The 21,905-nt window shown below is 42.6% G+C and overlaps 1 protein-coding gene across 3 annotated transcripts in view; it reads right to left on the bottom strand.

The window, feature by feature from the left end:
* Nucleotides 1–7,197: 7,197 nt before the first annotated feature.
* The window catches only part of GOLPH3L (golgi phosphoprotein 3 like), a 53,975-nt gene continuing 39,267 nt past the window's right edge, over nt 7,198–21,905 (bottom strand). For all 3 annotated transcript variants that reach the window (XM_033197143.1, XM_033197142.1, XM_033197141.1), the window contains exon 5: nt 7,198–9,734. In XM_033197143.1, the coding sequence (XP_033053034.1) occupies nt 9,307–9,734 (428 nt within the window). In that variant the 3' untranslated portion in view covers nt 7,198–9,306. The remainder of the gene's footprint in view (nt 9,735–21,905) is intronic.

The raw sequence follows: 21,905 nt of genomic DNA, 5'->3' as shown, positions 1-21,905 counted from the left end.
GCACTCCAGCCTGGGTAGCAGAGCAAGACTCCGTCTCAAAAAAAAAAAAAAAAGAAAAGAAAAAAGAAAAAAGAAATGTATTCTTATGTTATACCAAAACACGTGTTCATAACAGTTCTATTTATAGTTGCCCCAAACTAGGACAGTCAAATCTTCAAAAAGTAAAATAGCTAATTCATGGTCACAAAACATACGTATTTCATAATTTCATTTGTATAAACCTCAAAAGCAAAACCAATCTATGGTATTACAAGTCAAGATTGTGCTTACCTTTAAGGGAGAAAATAGCAACTGGGAAAAGTTATGAGGGGGATTCTAGGGTGCTGGTAATGATCTGTTTCTTGATTTGGGTGCTGGCTATCTATGTTCACTATTCTTTTTTTTTTTATTTTTTTTTATTTTTTATTTTTTTGAGATGGAGTCTCGCTATGTCGCCCAGACTGGAGTGCAGTGGCACCATCTCGGCTCACTACAAGCTCCGCCTCCCGGGTTCACGCCATTCTCCTGCCTCAGCCTCCCCAGTAGCTGGGACTACAGGCGCCTGCCACCACGCCCGGCTAATTTTTTGTATTTTTTTTTTCAGTAGAGACGGGGTTTCACTGTGTTAGCCAGGATGGTCTCGATCTCCTGACCTCCTGATCCGCCCGCCTCGGCCTCCCAAAGTGCTGGGATTACAGGTGTGAGCCACCGCGCCCGGCCCACTATTCATTTTTAAAAAATAGACACAGGGTCTCACTATGTTGCCCGGGCTGGTCTTAAACTCTTGACCTCAAGCAGTCCTCCCACCTCAGCCTCCCAAAGTGCTTGGATTACAGGAGTGAGCCACCATGTCCAGCTAGCCACCTCATTTAAAATAATATTACTTGGCCGGGCACAGTGGCTCACGCCTCTAATTCCAGCACTTTGGGAGGCCAAGGCAGGTTGGGATCAAGCAGCCTGGCCAACATGGTGAAACCTCATCTCTCCTAAAAATACAAAATTAGGGGCCGGGCGCGGTGGCTCACGTCTGTAATCACAGCACTTTGGGAGGCCGAGGCAGGTGGATCACTAGGTCAGGAGATCGAGACCATACTGACTAATATGGTGAAACCCCGTCTCTACTAAAAATACAAACAATTAGCCGGGCATGGTGGTGGGCGCCTGTAGTCCCAGCTACTCGGGAGGCTGAGGCAGGAGAATGGCGTGAACCTGGAAGGCGGAGCTTGCAGTGAGTCCAGATGGCTCCACTACACTCCAGCCTGGGCGATAGAGCGAGACTCCATCTCAAAAACAAAACAAAACAAAACAAAAAAACAAAAAAAATTAGGCCAGGCATAGTGGCTCATGCCTGTAATCCCAGCACTTTGGGAGGCCGATGTGGGTGGATCACCTGAGGTCAGGAGTTCAAGACCAGCCTGACCAACATGTGCTGGGCACATGTTGCCTGGGCTGGTCTTAAACTCTTGACCTCAAGCAGTCTCTACTAAAAATATAAAAAAAAATTAGCCAGGCATGGTGGCATATGCCTGTAATCCCAGCTACTCAGGAGGCGGAGGCAGGAGAATCGCTTGAACCTGGGAGGCAGAGGTTGCGGTGACCTGAGATCATGCCATTGCACTCCTGCCTGGGCAACAAGAGCAAAACTCATCTCAGAAAAAAAAAAAAAAAAAAAAAAATTAGCTGGGTGTAGTGGTGCAGGCCTGTAATCCCAGCTACTCAGGAGGCTGAGGCAGGAGAATCACTTGAACCTCGGAGGTGGAGGTTGCAGAGTCAAGATCGTGCCATTGCACTCCAGCCTGGGCGATTGAGTGAGACTCTATCTCAAAAAAAAAAAAAAAAAAAAAGTATTTTATAACTTTTTGAGCATTTAAAAAGTATTTTTTGGCCAGACACTGTGGTTCACGCCTGTACCAGTATTTTGGGAGGCCCAGGCGGGTGGATCACTTGAAGCCAGGAGTTCGAGAGCCTGCAGCCTGGCCAACATGGTGAAACTCCATCTCTACTAAAAATACAAAAACTAGTTGGACCTTGTGGTGCATTCTTGTAATCCCAGCTATTTGAGAGGCTGAGGCAGGAGAATGACTTAAACCCAGAAGGCAGAGGTTGCAGTGAGCCAAGATGGTGTCACTGCACTCCAGCCTGGGTGACAGAGAGAGACTCTGTTTCAAAAAAAAAGAAGAAAATTTGTTCAGTATTTTCTTCAATCAGCTTTCTCAGATTGAATGTTCAGCCTTTTAAATATTCATAATGTTCCTGAGAATCCATTTGGCTATTCTGTTATCTTCACCCTTCTCCACTCTTCCTCTCCTTAATTAGACTCATTTCTTCCCTGCTCCCCAAAAGAAAAAAATACCTACTTTGGATTAATATAAATCAGTTTAATCTAACTTATTCAAGAGTTTTTTGGCCTCTACTTGGGGGTTCAAGAGAAGGTGAGGTGATAGAACTAGGAGGAAAAGAATTATTATTAAGGCTAACTTACAAATATTTTGAGGTATTTTATGGGTTTAAATATCCATAAATCTTTGAGAAGTCTCACTTTCAGATAAGGAGGAAACATTTCAATATCTCTGAAATACAAGAAAAACTTAGGCTTAAAATTTTTCTCGTTAAATCAGGAAAATGATGTACATTTATTGGACTGACTTTCTTCTTGTGGCAGAAACATGGATTCAGTTAAGAAGCCCTTCTGAAGTAGTAGAAGACCCTGGATTCCCAGGTAAACTTCTGAAGTAAATTCGGATAAAATCTACTATCATACTTTGGGAGGTTGAATTAGATTAAGAAAAAGTGGTAGCCAGATTATTTATATTCTGGGGAAAATTTCTACACAAAAAATGTCTGTTTTCAGAGCTCTTAGGGAGTATTTAATTTTTTCCCTCTGGTTGAATTTACTTTTTTACAATTTGGAATTCAAAGGAAAACTAACGCAGTAAGTGAGCTAGCTGAGCTGCTAGAAAATGGAGATTTCTGCCAGGAAGTGACTCTCGCTTTGACTTGCATTCGATAAAATTTTACTGCTTTCTGGGAGTGATGGCTTCCTCAATTATCAATAAACAGTCACTTTTCAGCTGGGAACAGTGGCTCATGCCTGTTAATCCCAGCACTTTGGGAGGTCGAGACAGGAGGATCCCTTGAGCCAGCCCAGGAGTTTGAGACCAGGCTGGGCAACATAGGGAGACCCCCCTGTCTCTACAAAAACAACAAAAAAAGCATGTTTGGTTTGTCTCTTTCCAAATTACAGACAACTTGGAACTCACTGAGGAGAAAAATAAGACAGACCAAGGCTTTGAGAATTGTGGAAACAGAAACAAAGAGTATATACACACATGTAACAGATAATAGAAAAAAAAAAAAAAAAGCAGTGTTACCTAACATTTCAGCGTTAAAGTGATTATTTTTATTCTTTAGGGAGAATAAAACACATTTTTAGAAATCATATGAATATACACTTATGCGCATTTTAGATGTGTGGCAAAAAGGAAGAACAAATTTTATCTGTTAGAATCTAAATTAAATTTCAGTTTTGTTATAATTTAATGTCAGAAAGCATGCATGCATATATGCAAGACAGTGGAATATATAAAGTGTTGAAAGACAAAAACAACCCACCAACCTAGAATTATTTCTGTTGTTCTTGTTGTAGAGCTGGGGCTTTGGCTCTGTTGCCCAGGCTGGTCATAAACTCCTGGCCAAGTGATCCTCCTACCTCGGCTTCCCAAAGTGCTAAGATTACAAAGGTGTGAGCTATTGTACCCAGCCCAACCTAGAATTCTATTTCCAGTTAAATTATCCTTCAAAAATGAAGGATAAATAAAGACCTTCTTAGACAAAAACTGAGGGAATTTATGTCCAGCTGACTTGCTCTGTAAGAAATGTTATTGAGAGAAGGAAAATGATATGTGGGAAACTCAGTTCTTCCATTTTTGTTTGTTTGGTTCTTTCACCCAGGCTGGAATTAAGTGGCACAATCTTGGCTCACTGCAACCTCCACCCCCCAGGTTCAAACAATTCTCCTGCCTCAGCCTCCCCAGTAGCTGGGATTATAGGTGACTGCCACCACACCCGTCTAATTTTTGTATTTTTAGTAGAGATGGGGTTTCAGCAGGTTGGCCAGGCTGGTCTCGAACTCCTGACCTTAGGCAATCTGCCTGTTCAGGCTCCCAAAGTACTAGGATTATAGGTGTGAGCCACTGCGCCTGGCTAGAAACTCAGTTCTATATAAAGAAAAGCAACAGGAAAGGAGTAAGTCAAGGTAAACAAACAACAAAAAAAGTTTAGCTTGTCATGGTGCACATGCCTGTAATCCCAGCTACTGGGGAGGCTGAGGCGGGAGGATCCCTTGAGGCCAGGAGTTTGAGGCAGCATTGGGCTATGATAGTGCCTGTGAATAGCCATTGCACTCCAGCCTTGGCAACAAAGTGAGACCCCATCTCTAAAAAAAGAGCTGCCAGTTTCAAAATCCTTTGTTTACTTTACAACTTGAATATATTCTCTTATTTTCTGGGCCGAGCGTGGTGGCTCATGCCTGTAATCCCAGCACTTTGGGAGGCCGAGGTGGGTGGATCACCTGAGGTCAGGAGTTCAAGACCAGTCTGGCCAACATGGTGAAACCCCATCTCTACTAAAAATATAAAAAATTAGCCAGACGTGGTGGTAGGTGCCTGTAATCCCAGCTACTAAAGAGGCTGAGGCAGGAATCACTTGAACCTGGGAGGTGGAGGTTCAGTGAGCCGAGATCGTGCCATTGCACTCCAGCCTGTGCAACAAGAGTGAAACTCCATCAAAAAAAAAAATTTTTTTTTCTGGAAATATGTGAAAACTACACGCATTCATGAAATTCTAGCACATCACTAATTATTTTGTACATATTGTTTCCTCTTCGTAGGGTAGCCTTGGCTCTTCCCTCTTATCCCGAAAAGATCCTTTGAGACTTTTTAAAAATTAAAAAAAAAATAGCGACAAGGTCTTGCTATGGCCCAGGCTGATCTTGAACTCCTGGACTCAAGTGATCCTCCCACCTTGGCCTCCTAAAGTGCTGGGACTACAGGCATAGGCCACCTTGGCCCAGCCAATCCTTTGAGATTTAGTTCAAATGAAGGCAAGAAAGTGTACTGCTTAAAAACGTGTTTGAACTGAAGCTCTGCACTATGTCCTCAGGCAAGCCTCATTACCTGAGTTTTCTTTCTTTCTTTTTTTTTTTTCGAGACACAGTCTTGCTCTGTCACCCAGGCTGGAGTGCAGTGACATGATCTTGGCTCACTACAGCCTCTACCTCCTGGGTTCCAGCGATTCTCCTGCCTCAGCCTCCCGAGTAGCTGGGACTACAGGCGTGTGCCACCATACTGGGCTAATTTTTGTATTTTTAATAGAGATGGGGATTCACCATGTTGGCCAGGGTGGTCTTGAACTCCCAACCTCAGGTGGTCCACCCGCTTCGGCCTCCCAAAGTGCTGGGAATGCAGGTGTGAGCCACCGCGCCTGGCCACCTGAGTTTTCTTTAAAAGAACATTATAAAGTATTTTTTTCAGTGTTGTGATAAATGAGATAATATACAAAGCAGTTAGCATAGTACCTACCTCACAACAAAAGTGCTCAATATATGATAACCATAATAAAGAAATACAACACCTCAAAGTCTTCCCTAACATTCCCACGGATAATACTATTTATTTGTGCTTCCAAATATTATGTTTATACTTCTATTTGAGCATTTGTCACAAATTATATTGTTTGCCCACATAAATGTGCATTCTTGGGAGCTAGAATGGTGCCCTATGCAATGTTTTATTGTCAGTGCCTAGCAAATGCCCATCAATTTGTAAGTACTCAATAGTTTTTGATGAACGAATTATAGACAATAAGATATAGAGTGGCATTCTCAAATTTTAACATGTAAGCTTTTAGAGAGTTTCTTTTTCTTTGAGGCTTTGAGGCAGAGTCTTGCTCTATCGCCCAGGTTGGAGTGTACAGGCACGATCTTGGCTCACTGCAACCTCCGCCTCCCGGATTCAAGTAATTCTCCTGCCTCAGCCTCCCAAGTAGCTGGGATTACAGGAGTGCGCCACCACTCCCGGCTTATTGTGTATTTTTAGTAGAGGTAGGGCTTCACCGTGTTGGCCAGGCTGGTCTTGAACTCCTGACTTGAGATGATCTGCCCACCGCGGCCTCCCAAAGTGCTGGGATTACAGGCATGAGCCATCAGGCCTGGCTGAGAATTTCTTTAAAAATGCAGCTTCCTCCTAACTCAGGAGACTGATTTACTAGGATCTGCATTTTAGCAAGGTACCCTCCTATCTCACACACACGTTTTGGTGCAATTGTCTTTGCAATATACTTTGAGAAACATTGTATAAAGCATGACTTATGGAAACAGTACTTTGTCTTAAATAAAAATATTAGAAAAGTATAAACAATCCTAGTAAACAAATGTATTACTGTCCCTTGTGCTATAGATAAAGAAAGAGAGAACAATGAGCCAATTATAAGCACACTTACTTTTTTTTTTTTTTTTTTTTTTGAGGCGGAGTCTTGCTCTGTCGCCCGGACTGGAGTGCAGTGGCCGGATCTCAGCTCACTGCAAGCTCCGCCTCCCGGGTTTACACCATTCTCCTGCCTCAGGCTCCCGAGTAGCTGGGACTACAGGCGCCCACCACCTCGCCCGGCTAGTTTTTTTTGTATTTTTAGTAGAGACGGGGTTTCACCGTGTTAGCCAGGATGGTCTCGATCTCCTGACCTCGTGATCCGCCCGTCTTGGCCTCCCAAAGTGCTGGGATTACAGGCTTGAGCCACCGCGCCCAGCCCACACTTACATTTTTTACATGTTAACTCTGTTATAGTCAGGCATGTCACCTACATTTGGAACTTAAGACTTTCAGCTCCTAAATTCAGGTGTCATTTGCAAGTATTAGTAGGACAGATCATATTCATTCTCTTCATGGTAATAATGGTATAATTGGTTATTAATTTATTTTGATTGAGATGGAGACACTATTTAGGCTTTATAGCATTAGCTGGTGTTCATCTGGTCAGCTTTGACGTGTCCTGCCCCTCAGCCTAAGTATGTTACAATTGTTTTTGTATCCCTCATTTTCTACATAGGATAAAACAGGCTGGTATGCTAGTGTAAAGGGGGAGGCAATTATTAGCCTTGTATAGAAAGTCCTTATTCCTAATGAAAACAAATTAAGTTATAAAATTGTGCACAGAGAGACCAGAGAGCTGATAACTGATCTTTATTATACAGAAATGTGAAGGCCATAAGCATTAAATGAGAAGGAGTTTGGCAGTGAACATTATGCAGATTCAAACTGAAGATATCCTCATCTTGAGATATAATATAAAAATAAACACTAAGAGTTTCAAGAAAGAACTCAATTCAACTTCTATCCCCCAATCAAGCTATAACTTTCCACAGGAAAACCTGGTTTCAATTCATGCCGAATTGTTCAAAGAAAAGAAAAAGCTAAATCAGGTAGAGACAACACATGGACTGGCTTTTGTCCTATTAGAGAGCCAGACTGAAGCTCTATTCAGTCTCACATTTAGAGATTGTTTCCTATTACAATTTATATCTCTATTTACCTAAGAGATGTCTAAAGTGAAAAACAAAAAATTGTTAACTGAGCTGGGGAATTTTTGTGGGGCTAAGTATATTTGGCGGAGGAGATAAACGAATAAATCATTCATTTAATTATTTCTAATCAAGAGGATTTAATGTCAGGTCTGGGTCATCTGTATTAGCCCTTTGACAGCTTGTTGTTCTATAACGGTTAAGAAGCACTATCCCATTACAGCATAATAAATGCTTAACATCAGCACAACTCAGTGCCCGTCCTCTTTATATCCTCAAATACTGGACTTTATGTCAGCATGCTTTCAACACCAACTTAGCCCTTTAAATAGGATCTTTCTTAATAAAGCTTCTCATTGCCCTCACTACTGAAATAAAAAAAGTGTTAAGAGATTTGGCCAGAAAGATGGTTTTACTGAAATAAGACTGATGACTAGGAGCACATCTATGGATTAAATATAGACAAAACTACTCCCAGAACCCTTAAATATAGACAGATTTTATCAATTTATGTAGGAAGCCAAAAATAGGAAATAAAAATATCTGGAGTTCAGATATACTGATATATTCAGCAACTGAAACCTACAATTCCTTCAATTCAGTCACAGCAGAGACATTTAAAGTAGTCTGGAGGGGCGGGTGCAGTGGCTCACACCAGTAATCTCAGCACTTTGGGAGGCTGAGGTGGAAGAATTGCTTGAGCCCAGGAATTCAAGACCAGCCTGGGCAACAAAGCGAGACTCTGTCTCTCAAACAAACAAACAAACAAACAAACAAAAAAGCCAAGTATGGCGGCATGTGCCTGTACTCCCACCTAGTTGGGAGACTGAGGCAGGAGGATCCTTGATCCCTGGAGGTCAAGGCTGCAGTCAGCTGTGATTGCACCACTGTACTCCTCCCTGGGCAACAGCAAGACCCTGTCTCAAAAAAAAAAAAAAAAAAAGTGGCCTGGGGTAAACAGGACAGTTGTATACTCCAAGAATGGAAATTTTCATGCCACCTCCCTTCCTTCCTTACAAATTCTAATGCTGATTGCATGAACGAGGTGTTGAGACAGACTTTTCTTTTCTTCATTTAGACTTTTGCCCTAGTGAATGAGGGAGCAAGAGAATGCTAAGAGGGATGAGAGAATGTATTTCTGGCTCTAGGACTTTGAGATCCAGGTAATTGAATCTGGGACATTCTCATTAGGTTAGAAAAGGAAAGATGAGAAAATCACTAGCAGGATATGCAATTCCAGAGACCATCGGCTCCAAAAATTAGTTTTGTTTCTCATTGCTCCTTATTCAACGACAGTTATTTCAATAAGCTACATTATTTAGCAGGGTCTGAGAGACAAAGGCTGTGAAAACATGTATTTAAGATAGAAAACAAACTTAGAAAAACATAATAGTTCGCTTTTTATCTCATTCACATTCTATAGCTGGAGAACTCAAAATTCCATTTAGATATTTCTGCTTATCCAAAGCACACTGGGTGAAACTAAACCAAGAAATGGGAGAAAATGTTCATTGGGTACGTGTGGGTTCACCCAGTTTATTTACCTATGGAGTCGAAGTGTAGGGAGAAATAAGGTCTGCTTATAATGGTCAAGGTCTGTGGAGAAGCCCTGAAGTTGTTCTCCCCAAATCACAAGTCTGATTCAAGAAAAGGAAACAAAAATGATGAAAACATCTCATCACACAAAACTCAGTGATGGGGGTCTCTGACAGTCACCAGCCAGCAGGGGAAAAGGAGAAATCCACCTGCTGGCTTTAAGATTTATTGAAGGCTGCCAGCACAGCCCAGATCATTTCTGTGGCACTAGGCTTTGTCCCTTCCACTTCAGGGTCCAGTTCTACTAAGTCCTTGGCTCGATTCATTGCCACGTCATACTTGTCATCTGTCAGAGAGGAGAAGACATTCTCTAGCACATCAGAGGAGTGAGCTAGCACCAGGAGTGCTAGTGTTCGCTTGTCCATACGCTGAGGGTCATTTACCCACCGCTCTAGTACACTATCTTGAAGTTTTTTCACTAGGCGCTGTTTCTCTGTTGTATTGGTCACTGGATGAGTAGTCATGTCAAATAGCAGGAAATTCTGCTTCTCAGTGGTTAGAATACCCTTCTCTACTAGGTTCTTTGCAATGCGCTCTCGTACATTTCTCAGCTGGTACTGTAATTTGAAGGGGTTCCAGGTCTCACCTATGAGAAAAAAGAAATAGGACATAATGAACAGAAAGAGAAAAGCAAAATGAAACATGTAGTTATCTGGAAACTTGAATGGCTAAAATGTTTAAAAGCATAATCTTCATTCCTCAATTCATTTAATCCTTAGTCCTCTATAATCTGGCTTTGACTCTAACCATATTTCACATTAAATCGGCTTCAAAAAATGTCACCAAGGACTTCCATATTGCTAGAGCTTATGGACTTTATTTCTGTTCTTATGTGACCTCTCTGTGACACTGTAATTATTTATGTATTTTTGAAATTCTCTTTAGGACACCAGTCTCTCCCAAATGATTTCTACTCCGTATTGCAGAACTTCTGTTTGCTGGTGAAGCTGACAGGACTGAGGTTCCCTACCCTATTTGTAGAGCAGAAGCTCTATCCCAGGCCTGGTAGGCTGACAATATTGAGACTTCAATTGCTCCCATTCCAGCTTGTTCATAGATTAGAGATTCTGCAACAGAAAAGGCAAGCCAAGAAGACCAGGGGCTAACACCTCTTTCCCCTAGCACCTACTCATAGAACAGGCGGGTATCACTATAGGAGAAGTGGGCACTTGTGCAGAAGTTCTGCCCAGGAGGGAAGGAAGGCCTGAAGAATGAAGAGCTCCAAAGCTCTGCCTGAGAGGACTGACTATTTGGAACACAGGGTGGAGAATCTATGCCTAAGGGTGTTGAAAACCATAGAGATCTTGGTGGAGAGCAATTATAAGGGTGCTGCTAGCTCTATGGCACTGGTATGACAAACCCAAATGGCAAAGCCTCCAGAAGTTTAACAGGCAGAACCAGAGAAAGAGCCAAGAAAAGCCCTTCTGGAATCATGACCAACACTGGGGGTTGGGAAGAATGTGTGCTTGCACCAGGCTGCACCCACTCAGAAGCAATCAGAGCAGGACGTGGGGCTTGACTTGAGAGTATTCCCCAGGCCACACATAGATCTATCAAAAAGGGTGGATGCTTCACTGGCACCAAGGGCTAAAGCACAACCACTGACCAAACACTGGCTGAACAATAAGCTACTCTAACTCAGAGGCAACTCCTAGGAAGCTAAACTTAAAAATAATAATAATAGCCAGGCGTGGTGGTGCACAACTCTAGTCCCAGCTACTTGGGAGGCTGAGGCAGGAGAATCGTATGAACCCAGGAGGCAGAGGTTTCAGTCAGCTGAGATTGCGCCACTGCACTCCAGCCTGTGTGACAGAGTGAGACTTCATTTCAAGAAATGAAAAATAAAAAATAAAAATAAAAAAATCACATGCACCCCTGGTGTATGTCCAAGGATGTACTCTCTCTGAGAAGAAATCAGAAAGGGAATTTCCAAGCTGCTAGTTCTTCGCTGAATGTGGGGCAAAATGTAAACTCTCTGATTTGTGATGGCTGTGTCAAAATCACACACACACATCCAACAGTAAAGGATAAAAAAAATTAACTGGCTAAAAGGTCTTAAGCACAACCTTTGACTAGTAAGTGGCTTCTACCGACCCACTGGCAACACATAGGGAGTTAGGCCAAAAGATAAAAACAAGAAAATATGAGTGATGACATCAGAGGCTGCACACCACAAGAGAAACAGTCTTCAGAGAGCTACTGCAGACAAGTCACTAATGAAACAAATTACCAAGCAAACAACACAATCAACCTCTAGTGGAAGGAGAAACCAGTATAGCAGGTGTCTCCAACCCCTGGATCATGGACTGGTACTGGTCCGTAGCCTGTTAGGAACCCGGCTGCACGGCAGGAGGTGAGCCATGGGTGAGTAAAGCTGAGCTCCACCCACCTCCCATCAGCTCAGGAGTGTGAACCCTATTGTGAACTGCACATGGGAGGGATCTAGGTTCCATGTTCCTTGTGAGACTCTAATAAATGTAAAGCACGTGAATCATACTGAAACCATCCCCTCGTCCCCCAGCCCAGTGGAAAAATTGTCTTCCATGAAACCTGTCCTGGTGCCAAAAAGGTTGGGGACAGCTACAGTATACTATCCAGAGGTGCACGATTATCTAAAATGTCCAGTTTTTGACAAAAAGGTATGAAGTATACAAAGAATAAATTGTGACCCACTGACCCATTCAGAAGAAAAAAAGCAGGCAATGGAAACTGCCTTTGAGAACGCTAAAATGTTGGACTTTACAAAGACTACAAAGCAGCTTTTACAAATATGTTCAAAGACCTAAGAGAAACCATCACTCATCACACAGAGAATATCAATAAAGACAGAAATTATAAAAAAGAACCATTTAGGCCGGGTGCGGTGGCTCATGCCTGTAATCCCAACACTTTGGGAGGCCGAGGTGGGCGGATCACTTGAGGCCAGGAGTTCAAGACCAGCCTGGCCAACATGGCGAAACCCCATCTCTACTAAAAATACAAAAATTAGCCAGGTGTGGTGGGAACCTGTAATCCCAGCTGCTCAGGAGGCTGAGGCAGAGAATCGCTTGAACCTGGGAGGTGTAGGCTGCAATAAGCCGAAATAGCACCACTGCACTCCAGCCTGGGCAACAAAGCAAGACTCCATCTCAAAAAAACAAAAACAAAAAAACCATTTAGAAATCCAAGAGTTTAAAAGTACAACAAACAGACTGGGCATGGTGGCTCACGTCTGTAATCTCAGCACTTTGGGAGGCCGAGGCAGGCGGATTACTGGAAGTCAAGAGTTTGAGACCAGCCTAGCCAATATGGTGAAACCCTGTCTCTACTAAAAATACAAAATTAGCTGGGTATGGTGCTGTGTGCCTGTAGTTCCAGCTACTCAGGAGGCTGAGGCAGGAGAATCACTTGAACCCAGGAGGCGGAGGTTGCAGTGAGCCAATATCGCACCATTACACTTCAGCCTGGGTGACAGAGCAAGACTCAAAAAAAAAAAAAACAAGTACAACAAAGAAAATGAAAAATTCACTCAAGGGACCCAACAAGAGATCTGAGCTGGCAAAATAAATAATGAGCAAACTTAGAGATCAAAGCGATTATGTAATATGAAGAAGGAGAAAAGAATGAAGAAAAATGAACAGACTCGGAGAAATGTGAAATATCATCAACTTGACAAACATACATAAAATGGAAGCACCAGAAGGAAAGGAGAGAAAGAGGCAGAAAAAATACTCAAGGAAGTAATGGCTAAAATCCTGCCAAATATGATGAAAAACACTCAACCGCACATTTGAGAAGCTCAACAAACTCCAAGTAGGATGAACACAAAGAGACCCATATCCAACATCATAGTAAAAATGCTGAAAACCAAAAATAAGTGGAAAATCATTAAAGCAGAAGAGAAAAATGACTGATCACATCACAGTGGAACTTTGATAAGCTTAACAGCTGGCTTCCCATTAGAAAAAATGCAGGCCAGAAGAATGAGTAGACTTATTCAAAGTGAGGGTAGAAACTATTAGCCAAGAATCTTATAACTGGCAACTATCTTTCAAAAATAAAAGCAAAGCAGGTGTGGTGGCATGCACCTGTAGTCCCAGCTACTCAGGAGGCTGAGGCAGGAGAATCACTTGAACCCAGGAGGTGAAGGTTGCAGTGAGCTGAGATCGCGCCACTGCACTCCAGACTGGGTGACAGAGTGAGACACCATCTCAAAGAAAAAACAAAAAACAAAAAACTCCGAAAACCAAAACAAAAAAAAAAATGAAGGCAAAGAAAAATTTCTAAAAAGGAGAAAAAATAAATACATTCCTAGATAAAAAATATTTGAAAGAGGCTGGGCGCGGTGGCTCAAGCCTGTAATCCCAGCACTTTGGGAGGCCGAGACGGGCGGATCACGAGGTCAGGAGATCGAGACCATCCTGGCTAACACAGTGAAACCCCGTCTCTACTAAAAATACAAAAAAAAACTAGCCAGGCAAGGTGGCGGGCGCCTGTAGTCCCAGCTACTCGGGAGGCTGAGGTGGGAGAATGGCGTAAACCTGGGAGGCGGAGCTTGCAGTGAGCTGAGATCCGGCCACTGCACTCCAGCCTGGGCGACAGAGTGAGACTCCGTCTCAAAAAAAAAAAAAAAAAAAAAAAAAAAAAATCTGAAAGAGTTCACTGCTAGCAGACCTGCCTTATAAGAAATATTAATACTAAACTAAAGGAAAGTTGTTAAGGCTGAGAGCAGGACACACTAGACAGTAATTTGAATCCACATGAACAAACAGTAAAAGTCATTATGTAAGTAATAAAAAGGATGGTATAATTGAATACTTCATCTCAACTTATTTATAAAGCAATTGCACAAAACAGTATTTATATAATCATTATTGTTGTTATAATTTTTAACTTTTTAAACTTTTGCACAAGGTTATAACATATAGAAATGTAATAATAGCACAAAGAAAGAGGGTGGGAAAAAAGTTGCACTGGAGTAAGCAAAATGACAACAGATAGTAATTTGAATCCGCAGGAAGAAATGAAGAAAACCAGAAATGGTAAATAAGGAGGTTAATATAACAAACTCTGTAAGTATATATTTGTGCTTTCTTCTCTTCTTTAATAATTACAACAATGAATTGTTGAATTTGTAACACATATAGATGTAACACATGTAACAATATTGGCATGGTGGGCCCATGCCTGTTATCCCAGAACTTTGGGATGCCAATGTAGGCAGATTGCTTGAGCCCAGCAGTTTAAGACCAGCCTGGGTAGCACAGTGAAACTTTGTCTAAAAAAAAAAAAAAGAAAAAAGAAACAAAAACCCTAAAGCCAAAAAAACCCAAAAAGAAAAGAAACATATAGCAATATTAACACAAAAAGAGGGTGAGGGAATAGAATAATAGAGAAGTAAATTTTCCTTGGAATTAAACTTGGTATAAATCTTTTTTTTTTTGAGACAGAGTCTTGCTCTGTTGCCTCGGCTGGAGTGCAGTGATCTTGGCTCACTGCAAACTCCGCCTCCCAGGTTCAAGCTATTCTCCTGCCTCAGCTCCCCCGAGTAGCTGGGATTACAGGCACACGCCACCACACCCGGCTAATTTTTTTGTATTTTTAGTAGAGATGGGGTTTCACCATGTTGGTCAGGCTGGTCTGGAACTCCTGACTTTGTGATCCGCTTGCCTCGGCCTCCCAAAGTGCTGGGATTACAGACTTGAGCCACCGGGCCCGGGCTTTTTTTTTTTTTTTTTTTTTTCGAGACAGAGTCTCGTACTGTCGCCCGGGCTGGAGTGCAATGGCACGATCTCGGCTCACTGCAACCTCTGCCTCCCGGGTTCAAGCGATTCTCCTGCCTCAGCCTCCTATGTTGGATTTACTGGAGAAAAACTTGAAAGCAACTTTTTTTTTTTTTTTTTGAGACAGGGTCTTGCTTTGTTGCCAAGCTGGAGTGGAGTGGTGTGATCTTGACTCACTGCAGCCACCACCTCCCCAGCCCAAGTGATCCTCACATCTCAGCCTCCTGAGTAGCTGGGACTATAGGCGTGTACCACCATGTTCGGCTAATTTTGTGTCTTGTGTCTCACTGTTGACCAGGCTGATCTCAAATTCCTGGACTCAAGTGATCTTCCCATCTGGGCCTCCCAAAGTACTGGGATTATAGGTGTGAGCCACCACACCCACTACAACTATCTTTTATTTTATTTTATTTTTTGAGATGGAGTTTCACTCTTGTTGCCCAGGCTGGAGTGCAATGCCACAATCTTGGCCCACAGCAACCTCCCAAGTTCAAGTGATTCTCCTGCCTCAGTCTCCCAAGTAGCTGGTATTACAGGTGCCCGCCACCACGCCCAGCTAATTTTTGTATTTTTAGTACAGACGGGGTTTCACCATGCCAGCCAGGCTGGTCTCGAACTCCTGACCTCAAGTGATCCACCTGCCTTGGCCTTCCAAAGTGCTGGGATTACAGGTGTGAGCCACCGTGCCTGGCCACGACTGTCTTAAAGATGCTCAAAAAAAGAAAAAAAAAAAAAAAAGGATAAAGACAGGAGAACAATGTATAAACAAAATAATATCAATAAAGATATAGAGAAAGGGACCAAAAGGAAATTCTGGAGCTAAAACTTATAATAACTGAAATAAAAAAATTTTCTCGGGGGGGCCAGGCATGGTGGCTCATGCCTGTAATCCCAGCACTTTGGGAGGCTAAGGTGGGTGGGGGTCACTTGAGGTCAGGAGTTCAAGACCAGCGTGGCCAACATAGCGAAACCCTATCTCTACTAAAAATACAAAAATTAGCCAGTGTGGTAGTGGGAGCCTGTAATCCCTGCTACTCAGGAGGCTGAGGCAGGGAGAATTGCTTGAACCTAGGAGGCAGAGGTTGCAGTGAAACAAGATTGTGCCACTGCACTCCAGTCTGGGCGACAGAGCAAGACATTCCGTTTAAAAAAAAAAAAAAACCCAAAAACAAATTTGAGGAAGCAGAAGAAATAATCAGCAAGCAGTTCCCTGTTACGATACACCCCCCAGATCAACAGGGCATTATTATAGCTACATTTGAGCCTTTTCCTTTTAAATTTGGGAAACGCCATGAGGTGCCCGTCTCAGGCCTGTTCCTAACAGGGTATTTCCGGCTTAGGCCATTCCCTCACCCCTGTACAATGTCTGTCCCCCGCCACAGCTGGTAGTGCCACAGTAGATTTATGCTGCACAAAAGCTGTGAGCCTTCTGCCTGGGGAGCTCCCGCAAAAGGTCCCAACAGGAGTCTGCGGACCCTTGCCAGCGAGGATGATAGAATTACTTCTAGGAAGGTCTAGTTTAAGTTTAACAGGAGTACAAATACATACAAGAGTCATTGATTCAGATTACAGATTACAAATTTCTCCAGTAAATTTGCAAAGTTTGAAGGAACCACTTCAAGCAGAAAGACAAAGTTCCTGCCAAGGTTTAGGATATCATTTTTGATGGCAGCCATTGTTAAGCCTCCAGAACCTATATCTTTTTTTTTTTTTTTTTTTTGAGACGGAGTCTCGCTCTGTCGCCTGGGCTGGAGTGCAGTGGCCGGATCTCAGCTCACTGCAAGCTCCGCCTCCCGGGTTTACGCCATTCTCCTGCCTCAGCCTCTGCAGTAGCTGGGACTACAGGCGCCCGCCACCTCGCCCGGCTAGTTTTTTGTATTTTTTTAGTAGAGACGGGGTTTCACCGTGTTAGCCAGGATGGTCTCGATCTCCTGACCTCGTGATCCGCCCGTCTCGGCCTCCCAAAGTGCTGGGATTACAGGCTTGAGCCACCGCGCCCGGCCCAGAACCTATATCTTTAAAATGGTTAACAGATAAGCCAATTTGGATAGAACAATGGCCGCTAAGTAAAGGGAAACTAGAGGCTTTAAAGGACTTCGTTAATAAACAGAAAACGGACACACAGCTCCAACATGTTCCCCTTGGAATTCTCCAGTTTTGGTAATTAAGAAAAAATCAGGTAAATGGAGAATGTTAACAGATCTTAGAGCCACCAATTCAGTTATGCAACCTATGGGAGCATTACAGCCAGGACTACCTTCTCCTGCTATAATTCCAAAAAATTGGCCTTTAATAGTCATAGATTTAAAAGACTGTTTCTTTACTACTCTCTTAGCTGAGCAAGACTGTGAATGGTTTGCATTTACAATTCCTGCAGTAAACAACCTGCAGCCTGCTAAGCGTTTTCATTGGAAAGTGTTGCCACAAGGCATGTTAAACAGTCCAACAATTTGCCAGACGTATACAGGGCAAGCAATTGAACCTACTCATAAAAAAATTTTCACAGTGTTACATTATTCATTATATGGATGATATACTTTGTGCTGCCCCCACTCGAGAAATATTACTCCAATGTTATGATTACTTGCAAAATTTGATTTCTCACACTGGTTTAATTATAGCTCCTGACACAATTCAGACTACTACTCTTTACTCCTACTTGGGGATCTTAGTAAATGACATTACCATTGTGCCACAGGAAGTAGCCATATGTAGGGATCAATTGAAAACATTAAATGACTTTCAAAAATTACTAGGGGACATTAATTGGTTACGATCTGCTCTAGGCATCCCTACCTATGCCATGAGTAATCTATTTTCTATCCTTAGAGGAGATCCTAGCCTCAGTAGCCCTCGGCAATTAACAAAAGAAGCTGAGGCAGAGCTGCAACAAATCGAAAAGCAAGTCCATAAAGCTCAAATAAATAGAATAGATCCAGAGAAGACTCTAGATTTGCTAATTTTTCCAACTCAGCATTCACCTACTGGTGTTATTGTCCAAGAGCAGAACTCAGTAGAATGGCTTTTTCTTCCACATACTAATTCACAGACTCGAACTCCTTATTTGGATCAAATCGCTACTATGATAGAAAATGGGAGACTTCGGATTGTTAAATTACATGGATATGATCCTGGAAAAATTGTTGTCCCTCTCATGAAGGCACAAATACAGCAAGCTTTTATAAATAATCTTACTTGGCAAACCCATTTAGCTGACTTTGTGGGTATTCTTGATAATCCTTTTCCTAAAATGAAACTGTTTCAATTTTTGAAACTGACTAATTGGATTCTCCTTCGAATAACTAAATTTAAACCAATTGACCATGTTGAGAATGTTTTTACAGATGGGTCTGGTAATGGTCAAGTTTCTTTTTTTTTTTTTTTTTTTTGAGACGGAGTCTCGCTCTGCCGCCCAGGCTGGAGTGCAGTGGCCGGGTCTCAGCTCACTGCAAGCTCCGCCTCCTGGGTTTACGCCATTCTTCTGCCTCAGCCTCCCAAGCAGCTGGGACTACAGGCGCCCGCCATGTCGCCCGGCTAGTTTTTTTTGTATTTTTTAGTAGAGACGGGGTTTCACCATGTTAGCCAGGATGGTCTCGATCTCCTGACCTCGTGATCCGCCCGTCTCGGCCTCCCAAAGTGCTGGGATTACAGGCTTGAGCCACCGCGCCCGGCCCAAGTTTCTTATTTTGGCTCTAAAGGTAAAGTTTTACAGATGCCCTATACTTCAGCTCAAAAAGCAGAGCTTGTAGCTGTAATTGAGGTATTGACTGCTTTTAATATGCCTATTAATGTGATTTCTGATTCTTCATATGTGGTTCATTCCACACAGTTAATTGAAAATGCTCAGTTACAATTTCATACAGATGAACAACTGATGACTTTATTTACCCAACTGCAAACAGCAGTTAGGAGTAGAATGCACCCTTTTTACATCACTCACATTAGGGCTCACAAACCTCTTCCAGGACCTTTAACTGAAGAGAATAAATGGCTGATTGCCCAGTTGCTAATGCAGTATCTAATGCCAAACACTTTCACAATTTAACCCATGTTAATGCCTCTGGTCGCAAATGCAGATATAGCATTACCTGGAAAGAAGCTAAAGTTACTATCCAGCAAGCCCAACTTGCCAAATGGTACATTCCTCATCTTTTACAGGAGTTAATCCTTGAGGACTGGAACCTAATTCTCTTTGGCAAATGGATGTCACACATGTTCCCTCATTTGGGAGACTAGCTTATGTGCATGTATGTGTAGACACCTTTTCTCACTTTGGGCTACATGCCAATCAGGAGAGTCTTCTGCCTGTGTTAAACATCACTTTTTGCAGTGTTTTGTGGTGATGGGCATTCCAGCTTCTATTAAAACAGATAATGTCCCAGGCTATACTAGCCAAGCTCTAGCTACATTTTTCTCTATATGGAATATTAAACACATTACTGGTATTCCATATAATTCTCAAGGACAAGCCATAGTGGAAAGAATGAATCTCTCCCTGAAACAGCAGTTGCAAAAACAAAACGGGGGGAAATAGGGATTACAGGATACCCCATATACAACTGAATCTAGCATTATTAACTGAAAATTTTTTGAGACTGCCTAAAGGCCAGATGTCATCAGCAGCTGAACAGCATCTACAGAAACCAGCTGCAAAGACAGAAGCAAAACAACTGGTTTGGTGGAGAGATCTGATAAGAAAAAGTTGGGAAATAGGTAAAATAATAACTTGGGGTAGAGGTTATGCTTGTGTTTCTCCAGGACCAAATCAACAGCTGATTTGGATACCATCAAGACACCTAAAACCTTATCATGAGACAGGTGCTGAGGAAGAGATTCCGGGAGGATCCCGAGGACCCCCCAGTTGCAGCCATGTTAAGACTGATGCTGAGGAGGACCCCAACTGTCACAAGCAACACCTGTCAAACACAGCCACCCACCTGGGGACAGATCAAGAAGCTGTCACAGATGGCGGAAGAAAACCTGAGGAAAGCGGGACAACCAGTCACAATGAGTAATTTAACAAAAGCTGTGATAGCAGTGATCACCATTGCCATGAGTATTCCTTCAACAAGGGCTGACACAGAGAACAATTATACTTCTTGGGCATATTTATCAATCTTGGCTGGCAATAATGCCTGGATGTAATCACTCTATGACACAGTTACACATGCTTTCTGACCTCAGTATTTTCCATAATAAGTCTGCTCCTATAATTGAGGGCATACTGCCCTCAAAAGCCTATTTGTAAACAAAATTGAACCTGACCAGAAAAAATGAACATACTTGTTTAGGAAGATTGCATTGCAGAACACGAAGAGGTGCTGCACAACGATTCCCATGGAATCATTATTGATTGGTCCCCTAAGGGGATGTTTAGCTTGAATTACACCTCTCAGTTTGCATGTCATGGCCACACTATGTTCAGCTGGTCTGAACAAAATGATCAGATGGTAGAAATGGTAAGAAGTACAGCAAGAATTCCTATTATCTGGAAACATGGCAATAGAGTGGCACCTCAACCTCAAATGATATGGCCCGCTGTAGGGGCTAAACATAAGGATTTGTGGAAACTATTAATAGCAATGAGATCAAAATTTGGGAAAGAATAAAAAAGCATCTAGAAGGACACTCTACAAACTTGTTTTTGGATATTGCAAAATTAAAAGAACAAATATTTAAAGCATCCCAGGCACACCTGACCTTAATGCCAGGAACTGGAGTGCTTGAAGGAGCTGCAGATGGATTAACAGCTAGTAACCCATTAAAATGGATAAAAACACTTGGAAGTTCTGTGATTTCAATGATGATTGTGTTATTAATCTGTGTTGTTTGTCTTTGTATAGTCTGCAGATGCAGATCCTAACTCATGTGAGAAGTAGCTCACCTTGACAAAGCTGCCTTTGCTTTTATTGCTTTGCAAAACAAAGAAGGGGGATATGTTGGGAATAGGCCCCAAAAATCTGGCCATAAACTAGCCCCAAAACTGGCCATAAAGAAAATCTCTGCAGCACTGTGACATGTTCGTGATGGCCTTGACACCCACGCTGGAAGGTTGTGGGTTTACCAGAATGAGGGCAAGGAACACCTGGCCCACCCATGGTGGGAAACTGCTTAAGGTGTTCTTAAACCACAAACAATAGCATGAGCGATCTGTGCCTTAAGGACATGTTCATGCTGCGGATAACTAGCCAGGGCCCATCCCTTTATTTCGGCCCATCCCTTTATTTCCCATAAGGAATACTTTTAGTAAACCTCATGACTGGCTTGCTGTCAATAAATATGTAGGTAAATCTCTGTTTAAGGCTCTCAGCTCTGAAGGCTGTGAGACCCCTAATTTCCCACTCCACACTCTATATTTCTGTGTGTGTGTGTCTTTAATTCCTCCAGTGCCTCTGGGTTAGGGTCTCCATGACTGAGCTGTTCTTGGTAAGATTAATATCCAGAATATATAAAAAGAGCTTCTGGCCAGGCATGGTGGTTCATGCCTGAAATCCCAGCACTTTGGGAGACCAAGATGGGTAGACTGTCTGAGCTCAGGAGTTCAGAGACCAGCCTGGGCGACATAGCAAAACCCCATCTCCACCAAAACTACAAAAAATTAACCAGGTGTGATGGTGCATGCCCATAGTCCCAGTTACTCGGGAGGTTGAGGTGGGAGGACCCTTGAGCCCGGGAGGTGGAGACTGCAGTGAGCCGAGATCGCACCACTGCACTCCATCCTGGGTGACAGAGTGAGACTGCATCTCATAAATAAATACAAAAAAAACCCTCAACAACAAACCAATCAAACTTAAAAATGGGAAAAGTATTTTATATTTCTCCAAAGAGGATATATAAATGGTCAGTAAGCACATAAAAATATGTTCAATATTTTTAGTCAATAGGAATGATATGAAAACTATTTTCATTTGAAAATAAAAATCGGCCGGGCGCGGTGGCTCAAGCCTGTAATCCCAGCACTTTGGGAGGCCGAGACGGGTGGATCACGAGGTCAG

This window comes from Trachypithecus francoisi, unplaced genomic scaffold, assembly GCF_009764315.1.
Source record: "Trachypithecus francoisi isolate TF-2019V2 unplaced genomic scaffold, Tfra_2.0 Lachesis_group5, whole genome shotgun sequence".
NCBI lineage: Eukaryota > Metazoa > Chordata > Mammalia > Primates > Cercopithecidae > Trachypithecus > Trachypithecus francoisi.
The sequence above is the reverse complement of the archived record's forward strand: the minus strand, read 5'-3'. Positions and strand labels throughout refer to the sequence as shown.